Raw genomic sequence first — 16883 nt, forward strand, 5'->3', positions numbered from 1 at the left:
ACTCTACCTGCTTTCCTTTCTTTTTCCTTTCTTCCTCCCTCCCCTTCCAATCTATAAGTAACAGACTTGGAATAGTGATAGAGTGAGTCCACATATAGGATCAGATGGGGTCAGCCAAAGAATACCCAGCATTTGAGGGAGGTCCTGGGAGAGGTGAGGCCTGGGCATGGAAGGAGAGATGGGGAGGGGGAGGGTCAAACTCAAAGATGGGGTCCTGCATGCAACAGCAGTCATGTCCTGCTCCTGACTGGCTGGAAGTGAGTTCTCAAAGTCCAGTTCATTAGATTCCTGAGCAGAGGGAAAGTATCTGTAATGATAATGAAACACCCCTCTCCTCTGTGGGTATACATAAGAGCCACAGATTTTTTTTCTATAAATAGAAATATAAACACTGTGCAAAGAGATGATGAACGTAGAATTTATGAAGGCTACAGCTTGTCCCAGCAGTCTTAAGTGCCAAGGCTCTGACTTTCCTCTGGGAACATCTAGGGCTGGACAAATGGTGGCCTTGTTCATGAAGCTCTCCCAGCCCCACTTGGCCATCACACATGCTCTCCCACTTCTGGTTTCCACCACGGTCAGGCTAACCGACCATCTGGAAACAATCCCCTTTTACTGGGGAGAAAGACACTCACTTACTGATATCTATTTGCTACTATATATAACCTGTAAGTAGACATACAATTATTTTTTTAAAAAGTTTTTTTTTGAGTACTTGCTATGTGCCTAAAATGTGCTAAGTGCTGCTATATATGTAATGGTGGAAAAGACAAGACATGGTCACCTGTTCACTGGAGGGAAATGGAAGCCCAGAGAGGTGCCCGACTGTGCCAAAGCTGCAGAGCCGTGCTCAGGACTGGGCCCATGCTGGCTGTGGTCAGAATCATCAGGGCAGAGCCTCCTCCACCCGCCCCTTTCTAGTTCACTCTCCTTTCAGAGAAGGGCACTAAGGGCAGGCAAAATGAGAACCAGATCTTTGTGGGCAAGAGCAGCGGAGAGGGAGGGAGAGGGAGAGAGCTGGGTCAGATGTCAGCAGCTTGCTGGACCCTTGTCTGCAGGGCAGCTGATCCTCCCTAGAATGAGCCCCCCTCCCCCGCCCCAAAGGCTTCCTGGAGCTTTAATTTCAGAGAATAATAATGAGGCTTCCAGCAGGAGGATCAAGGGACAAAGAAATTTACAAATGAAAGGCACACTTATTCTGTTCCCGAGGGCCTAGCACTGTCCCTGTTGGCCTTTGCAGAACAGAGACCCTGCAGCAAGGGTGAGCGGGGAGGGATCTGGGCTCCTCCCCACCCCCAAGGGTGGTCCCTCATCTCTTCCTCCGCCAGCTGCGTGGGAGGCCCGGGGCACGGATGCAGCTTTGCTATTGCTGAGGTTGGGCTGGTGAAGGCAAGATGTGTTTGAGGCCAGTGGGAACCCCAGAGTTCTTCCCCAGAGTTCTTCCTCCTTTTGCCACTGAGGTGATGCTCCTAAACCAGGTGATGTTTCTCCAAGGTGGGGTATGAGAAGCATGTGGTTGTGACTAGCTGACAGCAGAGCTCTGCCTCTGGAAGGAATCAGCTCTGTTTAGTACCTGGATGAGCCCTTGAATGCACTGGACAAGGCTCTGTGATCCTGGATGGAAGGGACAGTCAGGAGATCCCTAAAACACCTGGCCCAGGAAATGACCAGGAGCTTGAAGATAGGTAAAGCTGTGAGGAGGGCAGAGGGTAGGGGCTGTGGCCTGAGGAGGTGTCAGAACAGAGGGCAGACTGGCACTCAACTCTCAGTCATTGGCTCTGCCACGAGGCAATGGAGCTGCCCTGTCCTGTATTCCCGAATCTCCAAGGCAGCTCTGGGGCATGTCAAGGGGAAAATAAAGCAAAGAGGCTGGATCCTAAATGACACGGTAAGAGAGAGAAGGACCCAATGGCCAAATGGCAGGGACTGGGGAGAGAGTGAAACAGAAGGCACAACTCCATCCCAGCCAGGGGACCAGCCCAACATAGGCCACAGGGATTCACAGGTGTCTCAAAGGACCCTGGGCTATGCACAGGTGAAGGGGGTCAGGGTGGTGTGTCTCTCACATTCAGATGGGGCCTCAGTGGCACCTGGACCACCTGTGCCCGGAAGAGATGGTCCTCTCTCTGGCCCCCTCCCGGGACACACCTGCAGGAGGAAGCGCGCCTGCCGGATCTCCCTGAGGTCACCGTAGCTGTGGCGCTGGCACGAGTAATGGTCAGAGGACCTGTCTTTGCTGCACATGTTGAAGATGAATGGATCGCTAATGCTGAAAAGGAAGCAAGACACGCAGTGAGAGGGTGTCTGGTAGGCTTGTTCCCCTGCCTGCACCGTGTGTGGCCCACCTGAGTTTCTGGGACACATTGGAGGATGTGTCAGCCCCCACTGACCTGATAAACCCTGTCTGAGCGCCTGTCTGTGTGAGCCATGCCCTGAGGAGTAAGGCAGGGCACTGCCCTCACCAGGGGAGGGACAGCAAGGCAAAGGGCTCACCTCCAGGACGGATAATGACACAGGGTGCGGGGTGTAAGTGTGAGAAGACTCTCTGAGTACAGGTGTCAGAAATGGGCTGGGGGGTTATGGGGGAAGAATGAAAGAGATGTGTAGTTAGGTCTGGAGAAATTTCAAGCTCCTGGAACATGAGGCAGAAAGACAAGCCCTGTCCAGCATGGTGTCAGGCAATGCGGAGCCCTGGGAGGACCAGCCGTGTCAGTCGGGCTAGCACCTAGTGTAAAATGGGACAAAGGGGCAGAAAACTCTGAGTCTTCAAAGAGGCAGGTGGCAGGGCTGAGAGCACTGATGGGCTGGAAGACAATGACGCCAGCATTAGCAATGGACCCCAGAGCACCGTGCCTGGACCAGGGACTAGCGGCATTGCAGAGAGCAGAGGATGGGCCGGCCAGGCCGGATGCTGGATGCCCGCCCCCGGAGGTCAGAATGACTCCCCTTGGGAAGAAAGGGAGAAGGGGCGAAGGAGGAGTCATGAATTTGACGAAGTATTTATCCCAAAAAGAACAATTTTTGCACTGGAAGTAACTGAAATACCTTCAGATAAACAACCAGATGAAGCTTTCCACCACCAATACAAATGGGAACTTGAGAAATAAATTTGATTTCAGTATGGACAGTTACATTTCTGATCATCTGAGTTACACAGCAATTTTGCATTGTGTACATGACCACAAAGCTCTGATAAAACACCCTTTTAGCACTGGAGAAAGGAAGGGCCTTCCAAGCACCTCAGCCCTCCGTAAGACTGTGTGCCCACCGCAGAGCCGAGGAGCCCCGCACCAGCACTAGGTGGCAGGAATGTGTTTTACCTCCTCCCACCCCAGCTCCAGGGGCGGCCCTCACCGCCCAGCCTCCAGGGCAGCCCATGCTTCCAGTGGAAATGGAGAGAGATCAGGCCATCACACAGGCCCTCGGGACTTCTCTGGGCAGCAGTCAGAGCTGGTCCAGCATCTGCAGTGCTAAGAGCTCAGCCTTGCACACTCTGCAGAATGGTTACTGCCAGGTAGAGGGGAAGGCTACCCGCGTGGGACACAGCCTGAGCCGGCTGTTCAGCACCCACATGGCCAGACCACACCCTTGCGGACTCCTGCCCCTTCTCAGAACAACCCTCTCAGGGCCCCTGTTCTGAGCCACACTGCTGTAGGACTGTTGAAACACAAATGTGGCTGGATGGTTCTGGATGCTTCTGCTTGGATGTTTTAATTCAAATCTACTGCTGGCTGAGGCCCTTTATCCATTATTAATGCTTCCCTCTGGGGCTAAGTTGAGCTTCCCCTAAACTTCCCTGACTCCCAGAGGGGTCGTGGAGGTAATTCTGGTTCCTACCCTTGACTTAGGCCAAACAGAATTCCAGGTAAAGGCACTTATGACAGTGACAATGATGTGATCTGTGGTCTGTGGTCCTGTGGCCCCGTTCTTGTGGGAGCACAGCAAACATTCTCTGTACCTTAGCTGCACCTTTGGCTGGTTTCTCTCCCCAGCTGACTATGAGTGAGTTCATGGGGGCACAGAACTGTGCCCATGGATCTCATCCTCCACATCTTTCCTGGAGCTCTGGGCATGTTTGCTGAGTGGACTGACCACCGTCATGCTCTACAGCCTGCTCAGCACTTCCCTGTCCTTGATTAATTTGATCCACGTGATGAACCCTTACTGAGCATGTGTTATTATGATTCCCATATCAGAAATGACGAAACTACATTCCAAAGAGGAGAGGTGACTTTTCCAAGGTCACATGGAACTGGATTCAGACCAGGTCCTCTGAATCTAAAACCCAAGCTCACGCAGCCGCACCTTTTCTCCCCTGAGGCAGACAGGTTGGCTGGCAATTACAGAGCTTCCCCCACCAGCTCCCTCCTTCCAGTTTACTCTGTGCAAACTGATTCTCAACCTAGGACTCTGAAACACTGGTGACATGAGGAAGAATGCTCTGGAGAATGCTTTTAGGAAGGAGCTTTCAGGAGGAAAGATGGTCATTCTTCTCCTGCTTGTAGGGACTGAATAATCCATAAGGCAGGAATGCTTAGACAGACACAGTTTCTCAGGAGGACTAAACTGTGAATGACATTATTGAGTTCACTGATGCAGGGTCCAGATTGGAGTTCCATCGTACAAAGCATTAGTCACACAGCTAGGACTGCGTCTCTTTGCCAACACTATATTCTACATGTGCATTAAATCAGAGTTCAGGCCCCCAAGGTCAATGAGTAGAAAGGAGTTGCTGACCCATGTTTTTCTTTAGATGGAGCTGTGGCCACAGTTCAAAGGATGCTGCTCACAGCTCTTGCCATCACACCTATAATGATATATGCAAATTGTCCAGGGTGGTCATAGTAAAACTTTTAATATTCTTAACTAGGGAAATCACAGTAAACAAATGATAATCAAGATATTGATTGACTGGGTCTTTGGTAATAGAAGTGGATTTCAAACTAAAACATACTCTGATTGGCATGTATGTATCCAATTTGTTGTATCCAATTTGTATGTATCCAATTGTTGTCAGGAATTTATACCTGGAATTTATACCTAAATAACTTGCTAGATCCCAAACTCTTTACCAGACTCAGCCCACATCTGACTGATCTATGTATCTGTGGAGTCGACCACAGTGCTGGTACAAGACAGACTTTCAATAAGTATTTGTTGAATTAAACAGAGAGCTGATGCCTTAACACTGCTGACTGATGTGAAGGAAATATCTGACTAAAAGCACTCCATCACAAAGAGCCAGTTGGAGGGTTTGGATTCCCACCAAATGAATCAAATGTTATACATTGTAAGCTTGGCTGCTACTGTTATGGGTTGAATTGTGTTCCCTAAAAGATATATGTTGAAGTTCCTAATCCCCAGTACCTCAGAATTTAACTTTATTTAGAAATAGGTAAATAACAGAGGTAATAAAGGGAGGTCATTGAGATAGGCCCTAATCCAGTATGACTAGTCTCCACATATAAAGGGGAAACTTGGACACAGAGACAGACACACATGGGGAGAAGATGGCCATGTGACTGAGTGATGTATACACAAGCTATGGACCACCAAGGATTGCCAGGAAACACTAGCAGCTAGAAGAGGCAAGGAAGGATCCTCCCCTAAAGCTGTGGAGGGAGCGTGACCCTGCCGACACTTTGATTTCCGACTTTAGCCTCCAGAACTGTGAGACAATAAATTATTTTTTTAAAGCCACCCAGTTTTTGTTTTTGTTTTTTGCGGTAGGCGGGCCTCTCACTGCTGTGGCCTCTCCCGTTGCGGAGCACAGGCTCCGGACGCGCAGGCTCAGCGGCCATGGCTCACGGGCCCAGCCGCTCCGCGGCATGTGGGATCTTCCCGGACCGGGGCACGAACCCGTGTCCCCTGCATCGGCAGGTGGACTCTCAACCACTGCGCCACCAGGGAAGCCCAAGCCACCCAGTTTTTGACACTTTGTTACAGAAGCCCTGGACAGCTATTGGGTTGGCCAAAAAGTTCGTTCGGGCTTTCCATAGGGTGTTGTGGAAAAACTCTAACGGACTTTTTGGCCAACCCAATTAGTACAGTCACCCTATTCTGCCAAGAAGAGATCCCACTGAAAGCAAAATATAACCTTCTAGAAAGGGTCTTACTTTCTAAGGAAAGTTCCAAAGTACCTAAGCCAATCACTGCTGGAGGATTGGCAGTGTTCTTGAGCTTTATTTGGGATATTTTCATGGTACATTGGGGAGTCTCTTTCAAGGTCTAATGCTCAACTATACTCAAATTGATGGCAGTCTTTTAGAGAAACATTTCAGAGTTGACTTAGCTTTATGTTTAACTGGCTTATTTATGTATCTCCCTTTGTCTCCATGGTCAAAATAAGACTTAATCCCCATTGATCTGACATGATCTAATGGCCCATCTCTGAGAACCACAACTCCACGAGTGCCAGCATTTTCTTAGGGCAGTAGACAGGGGATCAGAGAGAAAGCACTGTCTGGTTAACAAACACTTCTCTGAGGTATGGTGACTAAAATTACCTGTGCAATTCCCAAACGATATTCCAAGGTAGTAATTTATTCTCACTACTCTCCTATTTGCATTCTACAAAAGTACATTTCCAGACTTGAGTACATCCAACCTGACAACTGGGCTTCTGTTGAAAGTGCAGATATAGTCAATTTGATCATGATTACATACACCTCATAAACACAATTTACCTAATCAATAAGGTCTTATCTAACACCAACTCAATTTAAACCAGAGGTGGAGAGTGAAGCAATGGTTTATGCAAGTCATTTCATGGGCACGCCATGCATATACGTAGAGGAGAAAGCTTTCATCAGGTCTCAGAAAGGCGAGTCAGCAGACCCATTGTCCATATTGATCAGTATCAATAAAACATGAGCAATAAGATGGGATGAGTGTGCCAAGTATTAATTATGCTCCTGCCTTGGAAAAGAACAGAAGACTCACTGCAATTGGTGAACGTCTGGTATGAATAAAAGATGGAAATTAGCAGAGAGAAAAAGGCCAAGCATTTTAAAACAAACCTAAATCAAAGGAGGGTGGGCCGACATCTATCCTTCCGTACTCCTTAAACTCTTGCTTCCTGACATAGGCTGGAAATGATATGACACCTGGGAGTTAAAATTCTTAGTTACTGGCAGGTAAGGCTCTGGTTCCTCTGTCAATAGTCTTAAAGAGTGGTTCTCAAAGTGTAGTCCCAGACCAGTAGCATCAACATTAGCTGAGAACTTGTTAAAAATCTTCAGCCCTAACTCAGACCTACCACATTAGAAACTGGTCTGATGAGGGGTCCCAGAAGTCCGTTTTAACAAGTCTTCCAGGTGATTCGATGTAGTTTAGTTGGAGAGCCACTGGGCTAAGAGGTCATTTTGTCATTACTTGAGCCTTAGCTAACCAGAAAAGAAATCTACATCTAAATTTCTCCCAAAGTGATGAAAACATACAACTTGAGAACTGAACCTTTAGCAAAAGTGCAAACACAATCAATTTGGTTTTAAATGGCAGTACTTTATAAACACTAGAGAATTAATCAATAAGAACCAACTGAACCCAAGTAGACCAACTGCATTTGACCCCAAAGAAGAACCTCGGAATTTCCTGCCAAAGACCTCTGGTATTAGTTGGTGTAAAAATGACTCTTCAGATTTCTACCCAAGTCTCACCCATCCTTCAAGACCCAGATCTTAGCCTACTTCCTCAAGTACCTGTCCCTCACCACACAAGCCCCATGCCATCTCTCCAAGCATGAACCCCGAAGAGTCCTCAAATAACATATATTTTGTCCCTTGATGATAGTGCGTTCCAAATTCTTTCCAAAAGAACCTGTTTATGCTGCTGATTGCACTCATGTGCCTTGCGGGCATGAAGGGACAGGGCCTGATGTCTTGCATAAGGATGAACAATCAAAGAAGTTGTTGAATGAGTAAGCTGATGGGACTGGATTCTATTACCCAAACAACCTAAGGACCTATGCCCTTTGTCCTGTGGTGCATTCCATAGCAGGAAAGCCCCAGGAGCTGCTGCATTGTTAACCGCTCCAGATTTTAGCTTTGGGGAACCACAATCATGATGCCTATGCCTTAAGGTTCCTCTGTTTTATCTCGTGGTTCAGTTTCAGGCCCAAACCCGAGCCCACAGAAAGAACAAGGTGGGAGGCATAGGCATGGGGTTGGCTGAGAAGGCAGCTTGGGGCTCAGGGCAGAATCTGCTGGGAGGGGAGGGGCACTCACTTGGATAAGCAGTGGCGGGTGCAGTAGACATCACCCACGGGAGAGAGTGTGAAGTTCTCGCAGATGTAGAAGTGCTGCTGGCCAAAGAGCAGGAGCCCTTCGCAGACCAGGTGGCCCTGCACGATGACCAGGGAGTACTTCTGTGTCACCTGCAGGGAGAGAGCACCAGAGTCAGGCCACGTGCAAAGGAAGCATGCCCATGTCCTTTTGGAGGGCAGGAGGGAAGTGGCCGGTCGTCCACCAGGCCCTTGGAGGTGAGAGTAGCACCCTGTAAATGACAGAGCCGCTGCCCCAGAGCTGCACTGCTCTTCACAGTCTAAGTTTAATTTCTATACCCAACACCCCGTTTCATTATTTCATCTACCCAAGGCCACCCCACCCCCACCGAGGCACGTGGATGAGTGTTTATTGCTGTGTTGAGCACGTTGGCCTTTTTTTCCTCTCACTTTAAGCTCCTCTACAACTGTGCAAAACATTCCTCCGTAAACAAAGAGGAAAGTTTTCAAGGTCCAAGGCATCCCTCAGTTACAAAGGCAAAGGAGCTTGTCCAGAGGCCAGCTGGACACTGGCTGAGCCAGGACTGGAACTGGGTCTGCCTAGAACCACAAGTGCAAGACTGGTACTGCTGTCTACAAGGCCAAGGCTGGTCCAAGGTGTGCGCAGAGGTGGCACGAGCTCCGCCCAGGTCTCGTCTTTCAGGCTCAAGCACGTTCTCTCAGCAGCTGAAGATGTTGGCAGCTTTCCAGAATCCCTCAACTAAAGAGAGTACCTGGCCAAAGGTCATGTCCCCATTCCAGTGGCCATCCGTACCCAACAACTGGTCAGAGAAGGAAGGGCCAGACCTTTTGCCTCCACTCAGGTCAACTCTGAGCTCCTGTGGGATCAGCCGAGGCCTTGCTGAGACTGCACTTCTTGCTGGGCCCAGTCCAATGACCCGCACTCCCAATAAACTTGCTTCACGCACACCTCTGGCTCAACGCTGGCTTTCTGGGGAGCCTGACCTGAGAGGGTGTCTTGGTATGACCCAGAGTCCCGCATGAAGTAAGGACTAGGTGGGTCCTTACATGGAAAAAATCTCCAAAGGAACGAGTGAGAGAATGCATGAATTTTTAGATGTCGGGAGCTCAAATGGACCAGATTAAGACCAAGACCAACATTTTCTCAGGGTAATTCTGTGCTAATTCCAGTTATCCAAAAGAGGACCTGATTTTTTTTTTTTTACTACCTACTTTTTTTTTATAACCATTGTAAACATTTTACACATATTAACCAGTATAATCCTTACAGTTGAGCAAGGGTAGTTTTACTACTCTAACTTAGAGATGGAAAAAAAAGGGGGTCCCAGAGATAAGAATCTCATCAAAGATGGGTAAGTGGCAGATCCTGGGACTGAAGTTAAGCTCTGTGCTCACCTTTGGGAGCAATGATAGGACTGCAGTGGTGAAGCCTGGAAAGCAGCCCTGGATACCAGTTCTCACACCGCTGCATCAAACAGGATTAGTCAAAGTGAGAAACAAACAAGATAAACAAGAAACCTACAATCGTGGGACTTAAAATCCAGTGGGGGAAGACACATCAACTAATAAACTACCACAAACTGTGATATGTGTTGAGAGAAAGAAAAACAGGTTGATAATAATAAGGCAGAGAGAAACTTGGAGGGGACACTATTTTAGACAGACCCTGAGACTTGAAGGATGGAAATGGGCAGTCATGCAAAAGCTGGGAGAAGAAATTTCAGGGAACGGGAACATCCAGCTCAGAGCCTAGAGGCAGGAAGGGCAGGTTTGGGGAGCAGAAGAGAGGTCAGTGTGGCGGGTGAAGCAGCAAAGTAGGTGTGCTCAGATCCTGGGGGCCTCAGATGTCTTCATTTTCCTGTGAAGCCTCCCGCATACATGTAAAAATAAAATCTGTACACATTTCTCCTGTCAATCTGTCTTCTGTCCACTGAATTCTCAGGCCTAGCTGGAGACTCTAAGAGGGTAGAGGAAAAGTTTTGCTTCTCCTGTGGTATATTATACCAAAGAGATTCAGTGAATACACAGCATGTTTTGTACATAGTCTCTTTTGTTACACAAACAGCATATTCGTATAGTTACTGGTCTGTATCTAGTTTTCTCCCTTAATAGGCCACCTAGCAGACCCTTCCAAATCAATTCTTATAGAGTAGTCTCACTTTTATTAAACGGTGCAGACCATTCCCTTGCATGGATGTACCACAACTTATTAGACCGACCCCCTACTGACTCAGGTTGTTTTCAAATGTTTTGACATCACAAGTGATGTTACAGTGACCAGCCTTATACACATGTCACTTTGGACACATGAGTAAATCTGTAGGTTGAATTCCTAGAAGTAGAACTGCAGGTCAAGGATGTGGATATTTTATTTGTTTGTTTTTGAGGTACGCGGGCCTCTCACTGTTGTGGCCTCTCCCGTTGCGGAGCACAGGCTCCGGACGCACAGGCTCAGCGGCCATGGCTCACGGGCCTAGCCGCTCTGCGGCATGTGGGATCTTCCCAGACCGGGGCATGAACCCGTGTCCCCTGCATCGGCAGGCGGACTCTCAACCACTGCGCCACCAGGGAAGCCCAAGGATGTGGATATTTTAAATTGTGATCTAGTGCCAGCCTGCCCTCCTGCAAGGTGACACTAATTTACACTCCCAGCAGCATTGCTGCAGGGTGTTTATGTCCCCTATGCCAAGCCGTTGAAATGTTTTTCTTATGCCTTTGTATGGAGGATGCTTCATCCTCACATTCACATGCTCACATGCGGGGCCCAAGCACAGTCCAGGCCTATGTACCTCCCAAACCTCTCCCCTCCCCGTGATGCCACCCCCTCACCCAAACTCTGTGGTGCCAAGAGCAGGGGCTGCAGCATGTTTCCATGATGTCCTGATGTTTTCCCCTGGGGAGAATTAAGTAACAACCAGAATAAACGAAACCACAAGAAAAATGTCTGGTGAGAGCTGGGTTTATAGCTTAAAAATTGATTCTGCTAGGAAAGAGTGGCATTCTAAAAACTGGAAAATGAACCCAAGTGAACTATTCCCTGCTCTTCCGTTTAAATTAGCCCTGAGAGGGCTCCACCCCCAAGTTTAATCATGATTAAGAATTCCCTCCTGCCATGATTCTATCTATCACTTTAAAAAGAGTGGAACTTGAGCTTGATAAGTAGAATTTTTTAGGATCAGCTAGATGATATATTATCATTCCTGATGGGTGAATAACCAAGTACATGGCCACACCTGGTTCTGTGTATGATAAGGAACAGGTTGTCTGGAAATCCAAAACTGCCAGAGCTCAAGTTAGAGGGACAACAGTTGGCTGGGACATTCTATGGAAGCCCACGCCAGCACATTCTCCTAGAGGCAGGCCTCAGTGTGCAAAAGGGGGAGGCCAACTGGAGGCTCCCTGAAGATTTTCTCCAGCATTACTAGTCTGCAATTGAGTACAATGCTCTAATTTTATAGGTAGAAGAAGTGAGATTCAGAGCTGTCGTGTGAAGTACCCAGTAAGAGAGCTAACGTGTACATTCTCTTATACTTGTGCGAAGAATCTACTGCAAAGAAAGCTTCAATCATGTTCACATGTGTCACGCTTCCCTTTCCATATGTCTGCTCACCTAAACCTTGTTATCAATACATTCCGTTACAGTAGTATACGGAATAAGTATTCTCTTATCTCAAAAAACAGTACAGATTGCTGAGAAAAAGTTAAGTATCAAAAAGGAGAGAGACCATTTCAATTCCATTTGTGTTGGCTACCTATGAATTCGGGCATCTACTTTTTCTCTATTGATCACTTTTAGATGGAGCATTCAGTCACACTAGTAATCAAAGAAACGTATATTAAAACAATAAGGAGATATTATTTTTATATGTCTATTTGGCAGATCTGAGAAGAAATATAACACTTGGATCTCTTGATGGCAGCTCATATTTTCAGGTGGAGACAAGGAGCAGGGATGCCCCCTGCCTGCCTGCATGTGCCACTTCCACAGCAAGCCGGCCAACAGCCAAGCCTCCACCCTTTCTCTGCTGGCTCAGGGGAGACCAAATGGAAAAGGATGGAAACTGCACCAGTATAATGTGAAAAGGATTACAAGTCCTGAACTGTTCAAAGCACAGTGTGTAGCATTAGCTGCATTTAGAATCTGCACTCAGTGAGTGAAATTGAAGCATGTTTCTAGCCAGGGCAGCTCTGTATATCGTAAAACCCAGACTTGTGGATCTCAGCACTTATTTGAAAAGTTAGTATGTATGAGAATCACCCAGGCAGCTTGTTAAAGTTCATCTTCCCAGGTTACATTCCCAGTTGTTCTGATTCAGCAAGTGCAGAATGGGCCCTGGAATTTGCATTTTAATAGGCAGCCCAGATGATTCTGATGCAGACAATCTGAACACCATACTTAGAAACTGATCCGTGGACACCATCAAGGCTATGAAAGATATGGTCCCATCACATGCAGGCACATTGCTATAACTCATCCATTTGCTCATGCTTTCATTTAATAGATACATATTGAATGTTTGGCCTGTGCCTCCACACAAACATAAAGGGAGGGAAGGCACATCTTGTGGTGCGCATGGTCTAACAGGAAAGAGAGAAGAATACCGACTGTCCTGGTACAGCATGGGGTTGGGGGAAAATGCAAGCATTCTCGGGGCACAGAGGAGAGTGCCTGGCCCAGACAGCACCCGGGGGGGGGGCAGGTGACATCAGAGAAGTGGGTCCCAAGGAGGTGACCCCAAGGCTGAGGTTGGGTGTTGAGACGATTAAAACAGAGGAAAAACTTTGCAAGGTACAAAGTCTTGAGCCAGTTGGACATGTTTAGAGATTATAAGTCGTTCTGTATAATCAGAGTAAAAAGGCAGGTGTGTGTGTGTGCACACTCGCTCACTCAGGTAAGGGTAAGGGAAGCAAGTCCAGGGAAGCACAGGGCCAGCTCAGAAGTGGCCTTGTGCACAAAGTATGCCAAAGAGAGTTTCAGAAGGTGTGCAGTAGGGATGACATGTGCAGCTCTGCATTCTAGAAAGTTACTCATGGCAACTCACCCAGGGGGGAAGTTACTACGTGCAAAGTTTAACACAATTCTTTGCATTCTACAAATGACTTCAGCTAAAAATACCTAGGAAGAGCTTGATGCTGCTCCCTGCTGTTCAGAGCAAAATTATCTCCCTTTGAGCTGATTTCATTTCTAACAAGGTCAAACTAATATTTTACATTGAGTTTGTATGAAAAAATAATAAATGTTTAGTTTTTCATGTAATTAAAAAGAACAGCAACAGTAAAAACAACTCCCATGTGAGTTCTAACTCTGGACTGGGTCTGGAAGCACATTTTTTTAAGTGGAGACTCACTTCACTTCTGTGAGCAGCTCTGTGGAGGGGGAACAAGGGACCGTCCCCAACCACGCAGTGTCTGACACAAGCCCACAGTTAACATACATTAAATAAACCACTCCTCATGTCAAATGGAGCTGTTTGCAGAGAAATGTGTTCATGGTTCTGGGAATCATTAATCAATGACGCAAAAGTGGCACAGAATAATTACCATCCCAGGTATCGCTAGAGGCGATCAGAGCTCCAATGTTCTCACAAAGAAATGAGTTAAGCTGCTGCCATTCTGAGCTCCAGGTCTGCCTGCTTCCCCCAGAGGCCTCTGTCAGGACAAGCCATCCAGAAGTCTGGAAGGAGATGTGCCCCGGAGTCTCCTGGGCTGCATCGGCAAAGACCATGAAAGCAAGCGCTTCTGAGATGGCAGGGGAGGAGGAGCCAGGGCTCGCCAGGGGCTGCCTGCCCACTTTACGTGATGGTCACTTGAAGGCAGGTGCTCCGGGTTTTCTGAGCCTGGGCACACACCCACCACGTACACCCTGCTGTGGGTGTGCTTTCACTTAGAAAAAGCACAAGACCCAAAAGATCTTATGGAGACTTTTTTTTTTTTTTTTTCTGTACGCAGGCCTCTCACTGCTGTGGCCTCTCCCGTTGCGGAGCACAGGCTCCGGACGCGCAGGCTCAGCGGTCATGGCTCACGGGCCCAGTCGCTCCGCGGCACGTGGGATCTTCCCGGACCGGGGCAAGAACCCGTGTCCCCTGCATCGGCAGGCGGACTCTCAACCACTGCGCCACCAGAGAAGCCCGAGACTTCTTAATTAGGGGAATTCTCAGCTTACAACAATACTTGCCTCAAAATGTTTCAACACAAGCAGAAAATATTAGTCTGGGGAAATGCGCGCACATGTGTGCGCGCGCACACACACACACACACATACGCCTGCCGTGGTCAAACTTTCTATATGTTTGCTTAAACACGTTCATGGTTCTAGGGTCAGTGCAACAATCCTCCCTTCCTCGACTTCCAGTTCCTGTCCTTGACAATAAGTAGAATGACCAAGGCTTAAGGAGCTGGGGCTAAGTCATGTGCAGGCAGGCAGGCAGGCAGGCTGGCGCATGCGTGTCACGCTATGTCCTGGCAGAGACGCTGTGCATGGTGAAGAACCCGGAGGCCTGCCTGCCTGAGGTGGCATTAACCAGAACATTTGCAGAGGAAGCAGAGGGGTCCTGGAGCCGCCATGTCCAAGGCCCAATACAGGAAGGTTGTTGAAGAATAGGGTGGTGAAGAGTTTATGTAACTTGCCCAACATAGTAGGCTAGGAGCTAGGAGAAAGAGGAAAAACCACAGGAACTTGGAGTAAGACAGAGCTGAGATGAAATACGAGCAATTCCAGTTAGCAGCCTCTCTAGGCTCTGGTTTTGCCATCTTTAAGATGAGAATGATAAAGCCTCCTTCACAGGGCCCATGGTGAGATGGTGAGACTCGATGAGATGTATGAAAAGCACCCAAAGCAAGTGCTCCAGACATCCAGCTATTGACACTTCTGCCAATAATAGTGATAAACAAAGAGCAGAATGAGGCTCTCCATCCAGTCTGAGCACTTGCCCTGTGCCAAGCTGCCCTCCTGGGCATGAACTGTTGGCATCTTCTTCCTTGGTGGTGGTGGATTTGCAAGGCAGCCAGGCCTGCTCCGCCATGCCTTACCTGCTCCCAGAGGGGCTCCCCCAATGAACGAGGTATGCCCAGGGCATGCCACCCCTCAGGCCAGTTCCCGAGGTTCTCGAGAGCAGACCCATGTCACTGCGGTGGGCAGGCTGCCCATACCTGGAGCCCCTACAATGCTGCAAGGCACACCGAGGTGGGGGGCTCGCCATGGACGGTCCGTTGATACAGCTGTGTTCTCCAGTTCAGCAGATCTTTCCAGAGCACAAATACTACGAGTCAGGGAAGGGAGAGACAAGAATAAATTCCAGCCTGTCCTTGCCTTTAAAGGCATCACAGGAAGACTCAAGAATAATTACAGAGCCGTGTGACAAGGAAGATGCTGGCAGCAGAGTGAGCAGAGTGCTGTGGGCGGCCCGTCGCTATGAGTGCTCTGGGGATGGACACATCAGCACAGGCTCACCCAGAAGGGGGCCTCTGGTTGAAGGGGAGTGGTGAGTGGGTGGGCATGAGGCTGCAAGGATCTGGCTGGTGGAGGTGTGGGCAGTGGAGGGGGCCACGTCACAGGGCCCGCTCCACAATAAGCCCTGCAGCCCAGACTCGACTCAGCCCACTCTTCCAGCCCGTGGATGTCCCTGAGTTCCCAGGCCTGCTTCCCTATGCTCCTCTCTGCCTCAGGCTTTAAATTCAGGGGACTCACCACACATCAATCGAGGCCCCAAACCCAGCAACTTCCCTCTTTCCCACAAAACGCTGTTATTTTGTAGTGGACATAGAACCCTAGATGGGCCCCGTCCCAGCAGGTCAGGTTTCTCGTGGGCTCTACTCTGACCCTCTGTCACATCCTCCACCATCGCAGCAGGAAACAGACCCACTCAGACCTGGATTCTCCCATTTTGTCCAAGCTCAACACTTGCCCAACCTCCACAGTTCCTGGCTTCACAGGCTCCCAGGAGCATCCTGGAAGCCCTGGAAGCCGGCTGGGGCTGGGTTTAAACAGGAGCGTTTCCTCATTTACACTGACAGGCCCTTTCCCACTTCCTCAGGGCCATGGCTTAGGTACCAGGGTTCATACCCCACTCCTCCCTCCTTCTTGGAGAGAACATATGCTAAGGTACCATTAAAAGAGACACGATCACAGTGATAATAGCAGATACAAGCCACCGAGAGCTCCTCTGTGTCGATTTGGGGCAAAGACACACAGTGTAGGTGGTAGAGGTGGGACTGGAACCAGGCTAGAGCCTCTGTCCACCTAGCCTCCTGGGAGCCTATCCCCATGTGACCCTGGCCAGTCTCCTAGACCTGCTTCTTCAGGGAGCAGGTGTGATTGGTTCCAGTGACCTTGCAGGAACTCAGGCTGAATTGGAAAAGAATCTCTCCCACAGTTTACCATGAAGTAAGAGGCAACAAGCACAACCCAACGAAATGGATTAAAACAACTCATGCAAAGAACCAATGTCTTGATAATGTCAAGAATTGCCTTGCCTTGCCCTGCTCAGTCCCTTAGTGCTTGGGGACACCAAGCACTAAGCAGAATCAGGACAGCTTCTGCCTCAGACCCTGCTGCGTTTCACATGCTCCTGTCTGCAGAGCCTGGAGTCCCTGCCACCACAATGAGCCACATGTGGCATTCTGACAGCTTCCTGCTGTGTGA

The 16883-nt window shown here is 48.8% G+C and overlaps 1 protein-coding gene across 1 annotated transcript in view; it reads right to left on the reverse strand.

Moving 5' to 3' along the window:
- WDFY4 (WDFY family member 4) overlaps positions 1-16883 on the reverse strand; it is a 260571-nt gene that overhangs the window by 74421 nt on the left and 169267 nt on the right. Inside the window, exons 44-45 of the mRNA XM_060078451.1 lie at positions 8226-8374; positions 2149-2269 (exon numbers count right to left, since the gene is read on the reverse strand). Of these exons, the coding sequence (XP_059934434.1) occupies positions 2149-2269; positions 8226-8374 (270 nt within the window). The remainder of the gene's footprint in view (positions 1-2148; positions 2270-8225; positions 8375-16883) is intronic.

The sequence above is a fragment of the Mesoplodon densirostris genome, chromosome 1 (assembly GCF_025265405.1).
Source record: "Mesoplodon densirostris isolate mMesDen1 chromosome 1, mMesDen1 primary haplotype, whole genome shotgun sequence".
Taxonomy (NCBI): domain Eukaryota; kingdom Metazoa; phylum Chordata; class Mammalia; order Artiodactyla; family Ziphiidae; genus Mesoplodon; species Mesoplodon densirostris.